Consider the following 20,640-nt stretch of genomic DNA (forward strand, 5'->3'; position numbering starts at 1 on the left):
ATGCATACACACACATCACACTCACACACACACACTGCACTTATGCACACGGTACTACCCACACATTGCACACACCATGCACACATCGTGCATACACACTCACCACACACACAGTTTGTTGTCGTGCCATAACATTGCAGATTCTGCAGCTGCCCTGTTTGTGTTTCCACCCCCAGCCTCTCCCCTCCAACAGTGCAGTAAGCAAGCAGCTTGGAGAGCACCCCCATCTCTTTCACTGTGAAATGGCTGTAAAGCTGTGATTCTCTTGGAGGTGAGACGCTTTCCTGCTGAGGCTCCGTGCGCAGTGATTAGCAGGCAGTTAGGTAATAAGCTGACCTAATCTACCACATTTCCCTTGCTCTTTCCACGTCTCCAGCCCCTCCGCCAGCTCCTTTTATTCGGGTCTAATTGGGCCGCTTCCCTTTCAGCCAGGCCTGAGCACTCGGTCGCATAGGAGACCATTAGCTGCATAAGGTCGACCGCCTTCAGAAGGTAAAGAAAACAGTCTTTTTCCCAGTGACCTTTTGAGATTCTCGTCTGAGAATGTCTGCTTTGTGTTCGCCCTTAATGAATTCTGAAGACATTTCTTTTAAGATGCGCGGCCTCTCCTGAGAACAGGCTTGCTGTTTGTGGGGCCACATCACCCCATTAAAGGTTGCACAGTTTTCAGAAGAATGGGACCCAGTCAATCCAGCCAGCTGCCCGGGACCTCCCGCTCTTTGTGGCTTCCGCCTGGAAAGCAGCACCTGAGTATCAACTTCTGCGCACATCTCTTAGCCACTAGCCTGATCTAATGACATTGGGGTGATGCTAATTAATTACAGGGCCTATGTTCATTGAGGGCTTCCTGCTGGCTCAGACAGTCTGCCTGCAATATGGGAGACCCAGGATGAATCCCTGGGTCGGGAAAATCCCTCGGAGAGGAAGATGGCAATCCACTCCAGTATTCTTGCCTAAAGAATTGCATGGACGGAGGAGCCTGGCAGACTATACAGTCCATGGCATCACAAAGCGTCAGATATGACTGAGTGACTGCACTTCAACTTTTTTTTTCATCATTTATTGAGGGCTTCCCAAGTGGCTCAGTAGGTAAAGAATTTGCCTGTAATACAGAAGTCACAGGGAATGCGGGTTCAATCCCTGGGTAGGGAAGATCCCCTGGAGGAGGAAATGGCAACCCACTTCAGTATTCTTGCCTGGGGGATTCCATGGACAGAGGAGCCTAGTGGGCTACAGTCCATAGGGCCGCAAAGAGTTGGACATGACTGAAGTGACTTAGCGCGCACACACACCGTTTATTAAAGTTGTACAAAGTCACTTCCCTTGTAACTCATCTGCAGGTCAGGAAAAGGAGGATTAGAAAAATTAAGTGTCTTGCTTTAAGCCACGTAGCTGGTGAATGGTAGAACAGGGCTGTGTGAACCCAGGGATCTGTGCCCCAGCACTCCTCGCATGACGCCCTGTGTCCTACCCCTGACCTTGACATTTTCAGCCTGAATACAACATCATGGATTTTGTGTGTTTACAACGGTGATGGATAAAAATGAATATTTTAAAAATTTAATCTAAATCTCTCATGGGTTTAAATGGCCTTTTATCTGTTTTGTAAGGACTTCTAAATAAACAATGGAAGGAGCTTACATTTAAATATTTTAAGAACCAAAGATATAGTCACCATGATTTCTGTAAGTCTGTTTCTACAATTGTGATTCGACATCCTGCCTGATACAGGAATCTTCTTTATGATTCCTCTGTGACATGACATCAGACTTTTAAAATCCACCCAGAGGGACTTCCCTGGCGGTCCAGTGATTAAGACTCTGATCTCCCAGTGCAGGGGGCATGGGTTCAGTCCCTGGTTGAGGAACTAAGATCCCACATGCTGCCTGCTAAGTCACTTCAGCTGTGTCCAGCTCTATGCGATGCTATGGACTGCAGCCCTCCAGGCTTCTCTCTGTCCATGGGATTCTCCAGGTAAGAATACTGGAGTGGGTTGCCATTTCCTCCACCAGGGGATCTTCCCAACCCAGGGATAGAACCCGAGTCTCTTACATCTACCTACGTTGTCAGGCAGGTTCTTTACCATGGCACGACCTGGGACACCCACCTGCTCCATAGTGCAGCAGAAAAGAGAGCTGTGAAATCCACCCAGGTCTGGGGAGCTCACCACCTCTCTTAGCAGCCCAGTGTATGGCTGGACCTTTCCAGGCATGAGATGGTTCTGTTTCATGGAGTACAACCACACGAAACTGCCATTTCTTGTAGGTCAATATGGTCAAAAATCAGAAACTTTGTAAGTTCAGTCTACAGGTTGACCCCAGATCTTCTGCTTTGCCCTGTTCACTTACTTTCCTTAGTTCTGCCCTCAGCTCAGGGCCATGACAGGTTCTGCTTTGCACTTGACCACAGCTCATCAAACACTCAAAGGCACAGTTTTGCCTTGCTTCCTAATTCTCTGTTCTTGTCTAATTCTCTTTATCTAATTGCTCTGAGTCCAATGATCCTAGAGCCTCTACCACCCTGTCACCTTCTCCTGGAGGTACTGTTGCTAAGTCCAAGGTCAAAGATGACATCTTCCTTCATTCAACAAATATTTCTTCAGCATCTGGGACTCTTCCAGGGATGGAGAATACAGTGGGATATCTGGGGTGTTTACAACCTACTGAGAAAGGTGGATAGGAAATAAACAATATAATGTAATCCCAGATATCATATTATAATGCCAGAGAGTGATTAAGAGTTCTAAAGAAAAGTTTATGCAGGAGAAGGGCATACAGAGTGTAGAAGAAAAGTGGGGAAGAGTCTGTTTTATTGGGGGAGGTGTAAGGAAAGGATTAAGACCTTGAACTGAACCCTAAATAAATGTATTGTCCATCATGTGTTTGTTAAGCAACATAAATATCCATTGTTTCTAGTGACCAGAGTTTCTCCAAAAATAGAATGATTATGTAAGTATTCTTTTGGGGCTTCCCTGGTCTCTCAGTGGTAAAGAACCTGCTTGCCAATGCAGGAGATGCAGGTTTGAACCCTGGGTCTGGAAGATCCCCTGGAGAAGGAAATGGCAACCCACTCCAGCATTCTTGCCTGGGAAATCCCATGGACATCGGAGCCTGGCGGGCTACAGTCCATGGTGTCACAGAAGAGTTGGACATGACTTAGTGACTAAGCAACAATATCTATGATTTACCTGTTAGATTGAAAATGAAGCAACTTTCAGTGACCACCCAGGACTGTGCTTCAAGAATTCTTGAGAGATAAAGTATAACAAAATTGTCATCTAGTTTTTTTACATAATCAAAAACATCAAAATGCATCTGTCTTTTAAAGTGGTTAGATGGTACCTCTTAAATATTGAAATTAACATCCACAAACTTATGAAAAATGGGTACCCAGGTGACATTCCACAGCACAAGCACAGTACATTTCTCCTATCAGAATGACTCAAATTACTACTAAAGTCCATTTCATTTGAATCAAGTTGACTGCTGTTTCCTCCCTGCATACAAAGTCAAACGTGTGTTTAAATAAAGCTTATCCCCTTTCCCATCCTTGGCAGGATCTCCTGGTTTAGGTATACATGTTCTTTCACTTGGCTGTTTCTTCCTCCTCCTTTCTCCCAGTTCAGCCCCCAGCTCATCAGTTCAGTTCAGTTCAGTCACTCAGTCGTGTCCGACTCTTTGTGACCCCATGGACTGCAGCATGCCAGGCCACCTTGTCCATCACTGGAGTCCACTGAAGCTCATATCCATTGAATAGGTGATGCCATCCAACCATCTTATCCTCTGTCGTCCCCTGTTCCTCCCACCTTCAGTCTTTCCCCGCATCAGAGTCTTTTCATATGAGTCAGTTCTTTGCATCAGGTGACCAAAGTATTGGAGCTTCAGCATCAGTCCTTCCAATGAATATTCAGGACTGATTTCCTTTAGGATGGACTGGTTGGATCTCCTTGCAGTCCAAGGGACTCTCAGGAGTCTTCTCCAACACCACAGTTCAAAAGCATCCATTCTTCAGTACTCAGCTTTCTTTTTAGTCCAACTCTCACATCCATACATGAGTACTGGAAAAACCATAGCTTTGACTAGATGGACCTTTGTTGGCAAAGTAATGTCTCTGGTTTTTAATATGCTGTCTAGGTTGGTCATAGCTTTTCTTCCAAGGAGCAAGCCTCTTTTAATTTCATGGCTGCAGTCACCATCTGCAGTGACCTTGGAGCCCCCCAAAATAAAGTCTCTCACTGTTTCCATTGTTTCCCCATCTATTTGCCATGAAGTGATGGGACCAGATGCCATGATCTTAGTTTTCTGAATGTTGAGCTTTAAGCCAACTTTTTCACTCTCCTCTTTTACTTTCATCAAGAGGCTTTTTAGTTCCTCTTCGCTTTCTGCCGTAAGTGTGGTGTCATCTGCATATCTGAGTTTATTGATATTTCTCCTGGCAATCTTGATTCCAGCTTGTGCTTCATCTAGCCCAGTGTTTCTCATGATGTACTCTGCCTAGCTGAGCAGAAAGGGGGCATCCATGGCTGCCCATGACTGCAAGGATGGGTATCCATCTGAAAATGCAGGAAAAGTCAGCCACTTCTCACAACTTCCTGGTGCTTCTGTCTCTGCTGCTGGGCTTGGTGTCTTGGTGAGAAGCAAGAGATGGGCTGCCCCCTGCTATCCTGATGGGTTAGCCCAGAGCAGTGGCCAGTGATATGGGCATTCCCTGGAATGATATCAGGACCTGCTGGGTTTCCAGCCTTGGGTCACTTTTCCCTCTTACTGCCCTTCAAATATCCTCAGGGTGGAGGACTGCTTCCCAGGGGTCCATGTCACATGTTTGCCAAAATGACACAAAGGTACCCCCATCTCCCTCTTTGCTACTGAAGAGCTAAGCACACAGATTGGAAGGTACAGCAGGAAGAATGCCTTGATTTAGAGACTTTGTGATTTTCAATGGGTAGTCGTGATAGATAAGTTAGATGCAGAGTCACAGATGTCGTGAAGGCTCCTATCCTATCAGAAGTGAAGCATCCTCGATGGACTCAAGCAGCATCACGCCCCTGAGGCTCTAGGTTGTATTGTCACCTGTCACTTGATCCAGAGCCCTGCTGGGAACTGCCACGTCAATGGTGACAGGCACACGCACTCACTGCCTATTTACTGGGTGCCGTCCTGAGCCTGCACTGACCTGATTCACTCTCACTGTTGTTGTCCCAATGCAAAGATGTTGGGTCGCCACCCACCACCACCCAGCCGGCCACAGGGTCTACGGTCCCAGGTATGCCCAGCAAGGGCACCCCTCACATGTCTTTTCTTGGCAGAAGTCGTTGCTGAGAATGTTGGCGCCACCTCTGAGCTTGTCCTCAGGACTACTCAGAAGATCCACTTTCCTGTCAGCACCTACCAAGATAGCCGTCATTCTGGAACCACACAACACGGTCCATTTAAAATTGGTTTCCTAAATGGGAATAAAGCCACCAGCCATGTAATTAGTGTTATTATTGTATTTTATTATTTATGAGAGAACACAGGAGAAGGTTGAAGCATAAATTTGGTTTTTGTGTGCGAGTAAATTTTATTTATTGGAATTTTCTCTTTGTTATCGCGTGTCACCAAGAGTTATTTATATCAGCCCAATCTAATAATAAGGTTACAAAACTAATCAAGCTTCACATTTTCCTAAGCAACCGCCACCCCCATATAATTTTCATCCCTTCCTATACCAATTTGCGCATCATCCACTGTTGTTATCATCCTCATTATCTTAATTCCATTGCAAATTGTCTTCACAGGATCTTCTGAAGACAACTTTGGATTTCCACAAACTGGGAAAGCTTGAGTTCAGTGGTATCAGAGGGAGTGCCCTGAGCCAGCAGGCCCAGCAGATGTACACCGAGTTTCAAGAAATGTACAGGGTCTTCTCAGAGTCTTCCTACGACTGCTTGGATCTCCAAAGCGTGGTAGGGCTTGGAAGGGCTACCTTGCAAGATTTGTCTCTTTTTCTCAGATGCCTGCAGCCTCTACCCTGGGTATTTACTTGGATTTCCTCTGTGCATTTTCTTTGGCTCTGTGGTCCCCATGGTTTTATCGGCAGAGACCACTCTTAATTATCCTGTCTGTCCGGAGAGAAGTCAGGGGAGGGTGTTTTCCAACTGCTGACTTCTTCGGACTGAAGATACCCAGGGTTTCAGAGATGCTGCGATGGAGATGGGGTGATGGTGGAGGCTGCAGCCACTTTAAGCTTGCAGCAGCACCTGCTGTGAGAAGGCCAGGCACACCCAGGCAGAATTTCATTAGTGGCCTGCAGAGGGGCAAGTGGCGCAGTAGCCCAGTTTTCTGGTCAGACTCTAGTTCCCAAGAGAGACCTCAGGATGAGGCAAGGGCCAACACTGCATTTTCCAGGATCAGGACCCAGGAGTCCACATCCCACCTGTAGTGCAGGAGAGCTGAGACCAGTGAGTCTAAGACTGCAGGAACCAAAAGAAGCAAAAGGGTCAGTACAGAAACAGGGAATGGAGTTCCCCGAGAAGGGAATGCTAAAGTACTGGAGAAGGAATTTTAGAGTATTTGAGGGAAAAGGAAAAAGCAGTTGAGCAAGAATCTGTTCTGAGCACCTTCCAATGTCTGCGTTCATGCTCAGTCATCAGTTGTGTCTGACTGCGGTCCCATGGACTGTAGCCCACCAGGTTCCTCTGTCCTTGGAATTCTCCAGGCAAGAATACTGGAGTGGGTTGCCGTTTTCTCCTCCGGTGGACCTTCCTGACCAAGGATGGAACCCACATCTTCTGCACTGACAGGTGGATTCTTTACCACTGAGCCATCTGGGAGCCCCCTTCCATTGTCTAGGGGGATCTTAGCTGGCCAAACCCAGGAAATGGAGCTTTCTAAAAGTTCTGTTAGTTTAAAGTAGAAAAAAAGTTGGCATATAAATCAGGATCTATACTGTATATTTTCTACCATGTGATAAAACAATACAAAACAAAATCCTGTACAGAGAGAAGTGTGCTCCAATGTTAGTATAGTTGGGTTTGGGAAGTAGAGAAATGCTACTATGTTTTCCTACTTTTCTTTATCTTTTCATAAAAGTATGCATAGCTACACTAAAGCAATAATAAGACATAATAATTTCACAAATTAGAGATGTTTCTCTGAAAATCAATGTTCTCTGAAAGTTGCTACATTCGAAGAAAGAGCATGCTCTGTGTTACTGAATAAAATACAGTTAATTGGGACAGGCTTATACTAAAAAAAAAAATTCATTGTTGATCTGAAATCTAAATTTAACGGGTGTCCTGTAATTTTATTTGCTAAATTTGGCAACCGTGGGGACAATGGCTAGCTGCTGTCTTAAGCAATTAAATGTATTTAGAAGAAATAGTGTGTAGTTGTTAAATTAGCTTACGTTTCTCCTAATAGCCATAGCAGTTCGTTTACACTGAAGAGAACAGGATTTTCACTTGAGGGAGGAAGGGAAGTCAGGGGTAGTGACGAAGTAGCCCCATTGCTGGGGCTGTTGCTGCCACGGTGGCTTTCAGGGCGGCCTGAGCTGGTGCCGCAGGTGAGAGAGAAGGGGCTGCAGGAGCTGGAAGTGGGGACACGGGAGAGGGACAGGGTACCAGCCTCACCTCTGACTCTTCACCATTTTGCCTCAAGTGACTCAGACAGTAAAGAATCCACCTGCAATGCAGGAGATGTGGGTTTGATTGATCCCTGGGTTGGAAAGATCCCCTGGAGAAGGGAATGGCTAACCCACTCTGGTATTCTTTCCTGGAGAATTCCATGAACAGAGGAGCCTGGAAGACTACAGTCCATGGGGATTGCAAAGGGTCGGACACAACTGAGTGACTAGCGCACGCTAATACTAGAGAGTCTAGGAGAAAAATGCTGCAATAATAGGGCAACTGTCTATGTGGATAAACACTGGGGCACACCATAGTGAACTGTAGAAAATCAAAATATATCCTTGGTGTGACAGATTAATAGGAAAAAGCATTCTGGGATTGTCCTTCAGAAAATCATGTTTTCTTATGTCCATTTGCTGTCTCTTCAGGAATTTGAAAATGACATCTCTGACTTTAATCAGAGAGTAGAAGACCTTGACAGGAGGCTGGGGACTGTCTTTATTCAGGCCTTCGATGACGCCCCTGGCTTGGAGCATGCCTTCAAGGTTTGTACAGGAGGGGGAGCTACCCCCTCCTTCCCCAGCAGTTCTTCACTCTCCCTGCCCTCTCAGATGGGGAGAAGCATACACTTCCAACTGTTTTGTTCCTGCAGAGAGGAATTGTTGCTGTTGGTCTAGTAGAAGCAGTACTGTGGGTGTCCCAGGGCGAGGGAGCCTGGAGTTTGCCAAACTGGGCTTCTCAAGTTGATGGCTCAGGCTTTTCTGCAAACTTGATGATATAAAAATACCTTGTAATTGAATTTCTTCTGGATTGCTGTCTTTGGGCCTTACCTGTAACCTGGGTGCCTATTAAAAGTGAAGAAGCCTGCTGTGGTCACCAGGGCTGTTTTAACGGGTGCCATCAGGTCAATTCAGGCTGAAGCAAACCACTGAAACATGAGTAACTAGAATAAGAAGATGTGGACCCTTGCCCTGTGTTGCCCAAATCAGATGGTGCAGGAATGTGCAGGAGGAAGTTCAGGATGATGAGTAGATAAATGACTCCAGAAATGAGCAATCTGGTCCTGAGACCTGAAGGCTTAGGGAAACAGAGCAGGTCTTCCACAAACTATGAAGAAACTTACTCTGTAAAGCCTGAAGGATTAGAACCAGGACTAATCAGGTTATGGGGAGGCAGATTTTGGCTCAAAAGAAGGAACTGATCTCTGCTAACGCTATTGAAAGATGGAATAAACTTCCTAGAGAGGTAGCTAAGTTTTCAGGCACTGAACATGTCCACAGACTGGATAACTGATGGGACAATCACAGAAGAGGCTTAACCCCAGGATGGTGAGTCTATGATGTTCTAGAACACTGGGTACATATATATTTAATTCACTCAAGAATATATATATGTATTCCATACCTGCTACTCCATAACTCACATAGGAATCATTTTAGAATTTCTCCAACTATTTAATTTCAAGAGAAGGGCTTATATAAAACAATAATAGTAATATTTGCCATTATGTCATAATCATACTACCATGGACTTCCATGTAGTGCTAGTGGTAAAGAACCCATCTGCCAATGCAGGAGATGTAAGAGACATGGGTTCAATCCCTGGGTCAGGAAGATACCATGGAGGAGGGCATGGCAACCCATTCCAATATTCTTGCCTGGAGAATCTCATGGATGGAGGAGCCTGGAGGGCTATGGTCCATAGGGTCGTAGAGAGTTGCACACGACTGAAGTGACTTAGCACTAATTGGGCTAATTGGGATGTTAGCACTCAGGTAACTGGTGACACTGGAACCCCATTTCTACCTTGAGGATGTCCAGCGCCATCTCTTTGGTAAATCCTTGTGCACCACAAATTTCAAGATGTCTTCAAGGATCTCACATACACTCTCAAGTTGCTCTGTCTTTGACATCGTCTTTGTCTACAATGTCTTTGTCTACAGTCTCCCTTAAAAATGTCCTCTGCTCAGTAAGGTGCTTTCGGGATCTTATTATTGCTGTCCTGATGATCCCCACCATGACAGCATTTCTGTTTATGCCAAAGGTATGTTTCTCTGGGTTCCCAAAACTCCAATCCTTGCCCTTTGTGATGGAGCAAGATTCTGGGCAGAAACAGAGAAAAGCCTTTCCAGGATTGCATACCCTTCACTACCAGGTCCTGAAGCAGCATTGCTCACACCCTGAGTCTCAGAGGACTCTCACAGAAGCAGGCCCTTTTTCTTTGGCCTCTGACTCCTCTTCTCACCAAGCTCCCCACCCAGCCTATGCACCATGTAGGAGACCCGCAGCCATTCAGTCCCTTCTGCCTGCTTGGTTTTTCTCTTTGAAGTCACCTCACCAACAAGAAACCAAAGCCCTTCCTTCCCCCTTTAGCTCAAACAAAAGCTCCTGTGTTCATAATTTCATGCAAAGAAGTGCCTTTTCAGGATGAGGAGTAGGGACAGAGAGATCCCCTGAGTCCAGATACCCCGTTACTGCTGTAAGACCATCCGACCACTAGTTGTGCCTCAAAGGATGTGGCCCCAAGCAGTCTGTCCGGGTCAGAGAACCCAGCTAGAGGGTGCAGGCTGGCTGCAGTGGTCCCTCGGCCCACCCCTCTGTACCTCCCAGCAGGATGTCTGAGCCAGAAATCAGTGGAGACCTGCTTGCTTATGCCTCCGTGGAGGGAGAGCTCCTTTCTGTGTCTCCTGGGATCTGGGTGACTTGGGGTTGGAAAACAGAGTGGTCCTAGAAGTCATGTACTGTTGTATCCTAAACACAACTGAAGTCATCCACTTTGCCCTAACCTTGTCTCAGGGCAGCATCACAATCAGAGAAACAGTCTAGCAACCAGGAGATGACGAGAAGCATTTCAGCATTTTGATCCTGCTGTTCCTTCCAAGGGGCCAGGGCAGTCATGATGCACAGAAAGCATCTTCAATGTGTCCTCGAAACCACTGCCTTCTGGGAGCAACTGCTCTCTGAAACTCTTTTCCTGCCCCCACTCTCAAATTTTAGCCCTCCCGATTCTCCCCAACAGCCAGCCCACTTCGCTGCTTGTTTCTTCTCCATCATCACCCTCTATCTCTGTATCAGGTCTTTATGATGTGTATCAGCTTACTCTTTCTGACATCTTTCATTTTCTCTTTGTGTTACCCTCTACCCAGCTTCTCACAACACGAGACAAGGGCCCAGTAGGTCATTCAGCACACAGGGATCTCTCCTTCAGAAACAAAGATGAGATGGACAGGCTATGAGTATCTTCCAACTCTTTTTTTTTTTTTCCTGTCAATTCTTAGTTGTCCATTCATGATCCTCTTACCTTGGTGGACAGACGTATGAAGGAAAAAACTGGGCTAGAGGATTAATGTAATGATGGAAAGTTTGGGTCTGTGACATTTCCCCATCTTCCTCTGCCTCTTTTGCAGCTGCTGGACATAGCAGGAAACCTCTTAGAGAGACCAGTGGTAGCACGGGATGCCTCTGAAAGATACCTGGGGCTCATCCGCATGTTCAGCGAGGATCTGGATGCTGTGAGGATGATCCACAGTCAGCATGTCCAGGAGGAGGCAGAGCATGGTAAGCTTGCTGCCAGGAGACTTGGATGGGGGCATCTGTTAGCAGAAAGGGCGCAGGTCCTCTGGTTACATGTCAGCTGTGGCTCTAGGACATTTTCCGAAAGCACAATCTTCTTGTATGAAGTTCCAGACCATCTCGAGCGATTGTCGAGTTCACTGAACTGTGCATTTCCCTGTGTCTGGGGCAGGATTGGCAGACTGACCCAGACCGGTGAAGTCCTGTCTGCTGCCTCTGGTCAGAGGAAACCTCAGCGTAATGTATGAGCTGAAGCTCGATCCATGTCTCCACACTGATTCATCTTCAACATACCTCAATTCCAGAGCAGATTTGCACATGCCTGAGAAAAGGTTCTCATCCCTTTCAGTGCCTTATCAACCATGCTTTTGGAGGGAGGAACCATCAGGAATCTGACAATGAGCAGTTACAACGGATGTGTGGCATCTCGCTGTTATTGCAGTTCTTAGATTCCCTGACTTGTCTGTTTGAAAGTCAACCACTTCAGTTCAGCTTTGCAAACATTTCTGGAGGCCATGCTGTTTGCAAGGTCCATTTGTGGGCATTGCATGCAGGGGCTGGCCAGGGTAAGGGAGAAAATAGTTAATTCTAAAAGGTGGTTCTTCAAGGAACACAATTGGCATAAATGTTATAAAGAACTGTAGCAAGGGACTTCCCTGGCAATGCAGTGGTTAAGACTGTGTCCTTCCACCGTGGGGGGGCGGGGGGCATGAGTTCAATCCCAGGTGTGGGAACTAAGATCCCACATGCCAAGGGGCACAGGCAAAAAAAGAGAAAACAAAGCAAAACAACAAGAAAAAAAAGATAATGTAGCAAAACAGGATGAATTGTGCTGGGAGGTGGGAGGAGAGTTTATGGAAATGGTGGCCTCCTGCTGGACTCTGAAAGGTGGGGAGATGAACAGCCAGAGAGAAGAGGCCATGGCCTTGGAAGCAAAGGCGCTACAGGATGTGGAAGGTGACTAGTCGGACCTGCCCACAGCCAAATGAGGGGTATACAGGGAGATCAGGTCAGCCATTGAGTTTGGGACCAGGTCGTGAAGTTCTCTGAGCACCCTATTAGGGAATCCAGAGTTCATTATTCAGGCAATGGGAAATTTTCAAAAGTTTTAAGTGCTGGAGTAACAGGACCCCTGTATCTATAAACAGGTTTCACAGTAAGGTCGTTAAGGATGGAGTTCCCTGAAGTAGTCATCCAGAAATTCTATTGGGCTCAACTTTACATGGGGCTCTCCCCATGATGTTTGGGACCATCTCTATGATGTATGGGACCACCCCCGTGATACAGGGGGTTGTTGGTGGGCAGAGCGGGGCTCAGGGCCAGAGCCTCGCTTCAGTCTGCTGTGCCCTGTCCCCAGGATTCTCCGCCGTGCACAAGAACATGCCCGCTGTGGCCGGGGGCCTCCGCTGGGCACGGGAGCTGAGGCAGCGCATCCAGGGTCCCTTCGACAACTTTAGACGCATGACACACCCGTGAGTACCCCGTTCCTGAAACACTGGTTCGTTCCACACTTCCGCTATCTCTCTGGATTTCAGGCATCATGGCAACTTAACTCACTTCCTTGAGGCACGAAGATCATCTTCTTTTCTTTCCATTTTCAACAATCAGCCAGTGCCTTAGTCCATTCAGGAATACCATAGATTGGGGTGGGGGTGGGTGGGCTTATAAGTATCAGCAATCTTGCTCTCTCAGTTCTGGAGGCTGAGGAGTCCATGGTCTGGGTGCCGGCAGATTCGGTGTGTGTTCAGGGGGACCTGCTTCCTGACTCACAGATGACCGTCTTCCCACTGTGTCCTCAGACTTGGCAGGAGGGACTCGAGAGCTGTCTGAGTTCTCATACGGGCACTCATCCCATTTGTGAGGGATCTGCCCTGTGACCTAATCTCCTAAAGGCCTCCCTTTAGGCTTCGACATTTGAACTTGGGGAGGACACAAACATTCAGGTCATAGCAATCAGGCAGCTGCTGGCCAAGGGCTTCCCTGGTGGGTCAGTGATAAAGAATCCACCTGCAACACTGGAGATGTGGGTTCAATCCTGGGTCAGGAGGATTGCGTGGAGAGGGAAATGGCAACCCACTAGAGTATTCTTGACTGGGAAATCGCATGGATAGAGAAGCCTGGCAGGCTATAGTTCATGGGGTCACAAAGAGTCAGACAGGACTTAGCGACTAAATAACAATAAACAAACCAGGCTGGGGTCTGAAGGGAGCCTCCACCACACCATCTAATGCCAAGAGGAGAAACAACGCAATGGAGAGATCTCCCAACTGTTGGAAAGAAGCTGAAAGCCTGGAGGTTCCCTGTAGACTCTACTTCATTTCATGGTGAGGAGTCAAAACCACTTTTAGTAGCCAGTTCATAAATATATTACAGAGTATACACACAAATGTGAGTTCGTGATTAAAACAAATGGGAATTTTGTCTCACAAGCATGAGACACCCAGCTTTAGAACCAGCAAGTATTCGTCTTTTTTTCAAACTCAGTACTAGTCAAGCCATTGTGCTTGTGGGTCACATCTGCCCACTGGGAGATCCGTCTACTGCATCCACTCTGTCTGCGGGAGCTCTTCGTTTTGCAGACGGGGACACTGAGGCAGATAGAAGTTAGGTGACCTGCCTGGAGTCCAGAAAGAACAAAGACAGAAATGGAACAGGCACCTGAGTCCCAGGGGTCCTTGCCCAGAACTCTGCCCGGGGGCTCCTCCAGTCACAGGGAGCTTGGTCCAGAGTGCAACTGAGCCCCCATCTTCTCCAGTATGCCTCCGCAAGGTGGGAGGGAGAAGATATGAGGACAGCCAGGGAGGGTGGCAGGGCTTTGTCTGGGAATGTGTCCTGCGGGAGCTGTGCTGGTCTAGTGCCCTGGGGCAGACTCTGAGGCTTGCGTGCGGGAGTTAACAGGGATGCTTTAGGGACCAGTGCCCGGGGCAGGGTGCCGGGGGGTGCGAGGAGGGGCGGGAACCAGGCAGAGGAGGAGCCGAGCTGCAGCTCGCTGCGTGCAGGCCTCAGCCTGTCCAGGGGGGAGGTCTGACCCCTTATGGTTGTCTGGCCTCTGTCCTACATCAGCTGGTCATTGGAAGTGGCTGTGGGGTGTGTGTGGGGGGGGGTGGCCCTGGGAGAGGAGACAGTTCTGTCTGGTTGGCTGAGGCTGTTCCCAAAGAGGGAGGTGTCACCAGCACCCCGAATTCCTGGTGAAGGGAGATCAGGGGTGGCGGGTGGTCCCAATGAGGGCATCTGATTGGCACCCCGTGGCATCCTCCACTTCTTCCATGAAAGTCTCCGTTGGTTTTCACCATGAACTCACATTTGTGTATATACTCTATCATATATTTATGAGCTGGTTTGTCAACTCTTCACCAGGAAGTAAAGCAGAATCTACAGGGAGTTTGATGCACTTACTCCTGCGGCTTCTCCAGCCTGCTGGGGGAGTCACAGGGGCTGAGGTGTGAGAAGCCACTCTCACCTCTAAACTTGTTCCTTTTTTTTTTTTTTTTTAGATTGGTTGCTTTGCACTGCTGTGTCAGGTTCTGCCGTATAGCACAGTGAATCAGCTATGGGTATCCATATATTCCCTCTTTTTTATTTCTTTCCCATTTCCCATACAAAGCACCCAGTAAGGCTCCCTGTGCTACACAGTAGGTTCTCAGGAGTTATCTATTTTATACACAGTGTCACTAGTGTGTATATGTCAATCCCAACTTCCCAATTCATCTCACCACCACCCCCCGGCCCCTTGGCATCCACATGTTTGTTCTACATATCTGTGTCTCTATTTCTGCTTTGCAAATAAGATGATCTTTTCTATTTTTCTAGATTGTGCATATTTGCATTAATATTCAATATTTTGCTCTTTCTGACTTCATTCACTTTATCTGACAGTCTGTAGGTCCGTCCACCTCTCTGCAAATGACTCCATTTCATTCCTTTTTATGGTTGAGTAATATTCCATTGTATCTATGTACTACATCATTTTCATCTATTCCTCTGTTGATGGACATTTAAGTTGCTTCCATGTCCTGGCTATTGTAAATACTGCTGCAGTAGACAATGGGGTGAATATATCTTTTTTTGAATTATGGTTTTTTCTGGGTATATGCCCAGTAGTGGGATTTCGGGGTCATATGTAGCTTCATTCTTCCTCAGGTAGAAACTTAGATCTGGGGTCAGGAGACTTGTGGAAACCCCAGGGCTCGTGAGGGGAGGGCTGGTCTGAACCCACCCACCTGGTCTGAACCCACCCCCTGGTCCTCGCTGCCCTGCAGACGCCTCTGCTCCTTCGCCAGGAAAGGGAATCAAGTGACTGGGAAAAAAGCCAGGAAATCCAGTGCTTTCTCTGCAGGCGTGAGGGCTTTCATCGAAGCTCGGGGGAGCTTGTGAAGAAACCCTGTGTTGGCTTAAAGAGCAAATGGGTTTTAAAGAATCTTTGCAATAAGCTGCCTCGTTTTGCCAGCAGAAAAAACAAGATCCTCCAACACAGTTCACGTGAAGGTTTCTGAAAATTACGGACACTTCAGCTTTCCCAGGAGCTGGACTCTCTTTTTGTGTTGTAAAGAAGCGTCAGAACCAGGGAGCAGGTGTGGGTAATAGCACCTCTGTGGTCCTCAGTGGACCTGAATAAGCCTCTGAGCGTGTGTCTGCCCACATGAGCATATGAGTATATGCACGTGTGTGTCTGTGTGTGTGTATGTGTGTGGTATGTGCTCTAGTTTGGGGATGCAGGAGGTGGGAGAGGTCCTCATATAAACATGGCAGGGCTTCCCTGGTGGCCAGTGGTAAAGAATCTGCCTGCCAATGCAGGAGACACGGGTTCAATACCTTGTCCAGGAAGATCGCACATGCCTCAGAGAAGCTAAATAGCTGCTAATAGCAGCTGCATCACAGCTATTAAGCCTGTGCTCTAGAGCCTGCGAGCCACAGCTCCTGAAGCCCATGTGCCCTAGAGACTGTGCTCCGCAACAAGAGAAGCCACTGCAAGGAGAAGCCTGTGTGCCGCAACCAGAGAAAGCCCATGCAAAGCAACGAAGATCCAGTGCAACCTAAAATAAATAAATAAGTTAATAAAACAAAGAACTCACAAATCACCTCCGCTCACCAGCTCCACCCCCCCAAAAAAGACCCATGGTAATGGGTAATGAGCAGAATTTCCCATTACATGTCCTAGATGGATTTCAGAGAACAGAAAATATATAAGTATATATTCAGTTATGTGTATAACAATGTTTAACTATGTGGGGATGTGTATATACATAGTTGTTTTATATATGCATTGTTATATACAAATACAGATACATGTATATAATGCTATATAGTTTTTGTTATAATGTATAATGTTATATACAGTTTTGTTCTTAAATTCAGGAAACTTCAGCACCTAGAATTCTCTTTTGTGTCTCAATCTCCCGTTAAGTTTTGGAAGGACTTCATGTACCCGGGGCACGACTGACTGGCCAGGGCGGAGGGGCTGGCGGAGCCCTGGAGGAGAGGGGCCGTCCTGTCACCTGACCGCTGCCTGCCTTTGGGGGAGCACACGTGCCCTCTAGCGGCCAATGGAGGATGTCCAGGAGGAAAAGCGGCAGGCTCATTCAGGGCCTTTGCCTTTGGAAACTGGGCCGGGAGGCTATTCAGTCTCTACTTTACAGGCTGGCTGCAGCTGGTCACTCAGATCATTATTTCAACTTCCAACTCGATGTCATTTTTTTCTCTCTCTTTTGTACGGGTAGTTGCATGGAATCTGCCGAAGCAAAGCGCATGATACAAAAATACGAAGACACGCTCTCGTTGCTGGAAAAGTAAGCCGCTTCTGCGGTTGGATCTTTTTGTAAACTGAAACCCTCTCCCAACACCCGTTCCCCCCTCCCCCCCGCTCTCCCCTCCCGCTCTACCGTGTCCAATGCAGTCCCGAGTGTGTCCATGCTCCCCAGCGGCAGCGAAGCGTCCCTCCGTGTTTTATGTTATAATCACAGTACCTGTGAATACAGTGCTTCTGGGTCGCAAACACCAGGTCTCCAGGGGACGCGGCTCTAGTCTCGAAACAGGTGCTTTTCCAGTGTAGTTTTGAGGGGAGTGAGTTTTCTAACTCAGCAGAACTAGAGGCGGGGAGCTCCTTGTGTCTCCCGAAGATCAGGGTCCCAGGAAGTCAGTTGCTGCTAGCTAAGCAGAAGGTGACAGTTGGCACTGCATGAAGAGACAGTAGGTTAGAAAAAAATACTGCCCGAGTCCTTTTATGGAGGAAGCACAAGAATGAAGCTTTTACATGGGCCCACAATTGTATGGTCTTTTGAGGGGACAGGGTCCAGACACAGCCCACGTCTTGCTTCTTCTCTCTGATACTTGCTTGTCTACTGATTCAGGAGAGGAGGGCTGTAGATGTGACAATTATGATTATAGTTGTGGTCACACTTAGCATTGAGGAGACACATTAGCTGGGTCATCCCCAGCTGCCAGGTCACCCGCGTTCTGTCCCTTCGACTTCCCAAATTCTAGCTTCCAATGTGCCCCCTCCTCTGTGTCCCCACCCCCCATGTCTTCACCAGAGACCAGAGGGTCTTGGGCCTGAGCTACTGAAGCAGCTCCTAGGAGCCTCCCTGCTCTGGACCTCTGTCCTTCAGCACCCTCATCGTCATCGGATCCCCTGTCCCCACACCCCGTGTCCCCACACACCCCCATCTGGGAAACCTCTCAGTGCCTCCGTCACCTCCTTAGTGTGAAATGAGAAGTGCTCCCGGGGACGTCCCTGGTGGTCCAGTGGTGGGACTCCACACTCCCGATGCAGGGAGCCCCAGTTCCATCTGTAGTCAGGGAACTAGATCCCACGTGCCAAAACCAAGAGTTCATATGCCTCAACTAATCCTGCATGCCACAACTAGGGCTTGGTGCAGCCCAATAAATTTTTAGAAAGAAGGCAGAAGTGCTCCCTGATGTCGCCTTCGCCTCCCGGTCCAGTCCTGGCCCTCACCCCCTCCTCCCTCTGACCTACTGTCTACTCACTGACCCCAGCACACGGCATATTGCCTGCTGCTCTTCACTCCACCTTAGTCCACCCTGCTGCTCTCGCTGTGAACACTCGCTCCCCCATCACTGCCCAACCGCCATGCGTCCTCTGAGACTCAGCCGACCGTCACTTCAGCCCTCCTCTCTATCACCCCTACCCACTCACCTTCCTCTGCCACTCGAAGGCTAATGCCCTGTACTCTCCCTGGGGTTGTTCTCACTGTGTCCTCCATTGACCTGGGGTTGTAGCACTAGCTACGTTCGTCTTGGGGTATTTATTCATCATTTCATCTCCCAAGCCCAGTATATCAATGTGTAATAACTGAACAGTGAATGTCCATGAGCTATGTGAAGATTAGTAGGAGAGCAAACCTTACTTGATAACTTCTTCCAACATTTACTGAGACTAATTGCCCCTCTCCTTATCCCCCCAAAGATCACATGGAGCCTCTCTTTCCATTCTCCTATGATTTAAGTTATGCCACCTTTAGAAATGAGGTGTTACCTGTAGAAGCTGTCATGCCTGGAAGAGTTGATGACTCTGACTTCATAATGTACTCAGATATTTTACTAATTAGCATCTTCAATTCATGAGACATACGTATTAAAGATAGATATAGAGAGGTTGGCATCCCTATTGGTTCAGTGGTAAAGAATCCTCCTGCCAATGCAGGAAATGCAGGACATGCAGGTTTGATACCTGGGCCAGGAAGATCCCCTGGAGAAGGGCATGGCAACCCACTCCAGTATTCTTGCCTGGAGAATTCCATGGACAAAGGACCCTGGTGGGTTACAGTCCATGGGGTCACAAAAGAGTAGGACATGACTTAGTGACTAAACAACAATGATAGAGATGTTGTTTTATATATACATCTATCTATGTAAATATATCTTCAGTTAACCATTGCCAGATGTTGGGAAGCTGGGAGGGTGCTTATGAGGTGCCCGTTGTCCCTGATCTCATAGGTATGAAACAAGACTTTATGGGGACTGGTGTCAAACAGTAGCAGAGAAGTCGCAGTACAACCTTTCACGGCCGCTTCTGAGACGCGACCCGGAGACAAAGCAGATCACTGTCAACTTTAGTCCACAGGTAAGTCTGATGGAAGGAACTTCCTTTTGGTCTCTAAAGAGTTGCATTTTTGACTCTGCTGATTTCAAAGGCTAACAGGCTTTTTATAAGAATATGCAAAAGGTGCTCAAAAGAATTTGCGCCCTGAATTTCATTTTTTGGGGGGGTGAATCCTAGGGCATAGTGTTTTCTTAAGTTGTCCACTCTTCATGTTTTCCTCCAGGCTTGCCCAGTGAATTTGCTCTGATGTCACACAATAGAAAGTACTGCAAAATACCACTGATCTTTTGGTATCAGAGTCAACTGGGCCCACCTTATCTTTTATTTTGTGGTTGTACATTTGAAACGGACCTCTCTACTGCAATATTATATAAATAGTCCCTGCTTTTTTTCATTTTTTGTTTTCATTTTTTACATTTAAAATTTTAATACCTATCCTGAGCTTATTTCAGTACAAACCAGGAGGCTGAGGTCATTTCCCCACTAAAGGATGAGCCTTTGACTCAGCGTTGTCAGGGCAGCAATGAGAGCTGTCCCAGAACCACTGGAAGGAGAACTGGGAGCCCAGAGGTCTTGATATGGAGGTGGGGCTGGTGATGGGGGGATTCTGGCTTGCTCCATGTTCTGTCATTTGTCCTTATATGCATCAATCCTCAGTCAACTCAGAGATAACACGATAAATTAGCAAGGGATGAAGAATGGGATGTCTGTAAACCCAGCCAGAGGCCTCTCTGTCTTTTGTGCGGGACCACATCCACTTGCCTTTTCCCTTCTGCACTTCCCACTAAACTCGATGCCTCCCCTCAGAAGTTCAGAGAGTCCTGCATGGCTTCTATTTCCTGACGCCTTTCCTGACCCTCTATATAAGGCTTTAGAATAAGGCTTCCCTGGTGGCTCAGATGGTCAAGAATCCACCTGCAATGTGGGAGACCCAAGTTCAATCTCTGGGTCGGGAAAATCCCCTGGAGTAGGAAATGGCAAACCGACTCCAGTGTTCTTGCCTGGAGAATTCCATGGACAGAAGAACCTGGTGGGCTACAGTCCATGGGGTCGCGAAAGAGCCAGACATGACTGAGCAACTTTCGCTTTCACTTTAGTATATTAAAGCACACAGCATGCCAGGAAAGAGTTACAGAAACTAAGGAATATTTCCAATAATTATATTTAACAACTAAAATTGTACAATGGGCACCTCCTCTCAACTCTGCCAGTGTCTGTGACCATGTGTCTGACCTTGTGGGGAGGGGGAAGATGGTCCTCATGTATGTGGGTGATCCTTCCCCTGACCACCCCTTCCCAACCCGCAACCCCCGCCACAAAGCATGACTCCGAAACCAGGGACCAACTGTTCTCATCATGGAAAGTGATACTTTGCGATCCATGAGAATATAGCCCACCAGGCT

At 47.5% G+C, this 20,640-nt stretch overlaps 1 protein-coding gene across 5 annotated transcripts in view; it reads left to right on the forward strand.

The window, feature by feature from the left end:
• DNAH9 (dynein axonemal heavy chain 9) overlaps positions 1-20,640 on the forward strand; it is a 281,176-nt gene that overhangs the window by 27,007 nt on the left and 233,529 nt on the right. For all 5 annotated transcript variants that reach the window (XM_070479111.1, XM_070479112.1, XM_070479113.1 and 2 more), the window contains exons 7-12: positions 5,777-5,944; positions 8,035-8,151; positions 11,013-11,163; positions 12,536-12,650; positions 16,896-16,964; positions 19,132-19,258. In XM_070479111.1, coding sequence (XP_070335212.1) covers positions 5,777-5,944; positions 8,035-8,151; positions 11,013-11,163; positions 12,536-12,650; positions 16,896-16,964; positions 19,132-19,258 — 747 coding nt within the window. The remainder of the gene's footprint in view (positions 1-5,776; positions 5,945-8,034; positions 8,152-11,012; positions 11,164-12,535; positions 12,651-16,895; positions 16,965-19,131; positions 19,259-20,640) is intronic.

This window comes from Odocoileus virginianus, chromosome 17, assembly GCF_023699985.2.
Source record: "Odocoileus virginianus isolate 20LAN1187 ecotype Illinois chromosome 17, Ovbor_1.2, whole genome shotgun sequence".
NCBI lineage: Eukaryota > Metazoa > Chordata > Mammalia > Artiodactyla > Cervidae > Odocoileus > Odocoileus virginianus.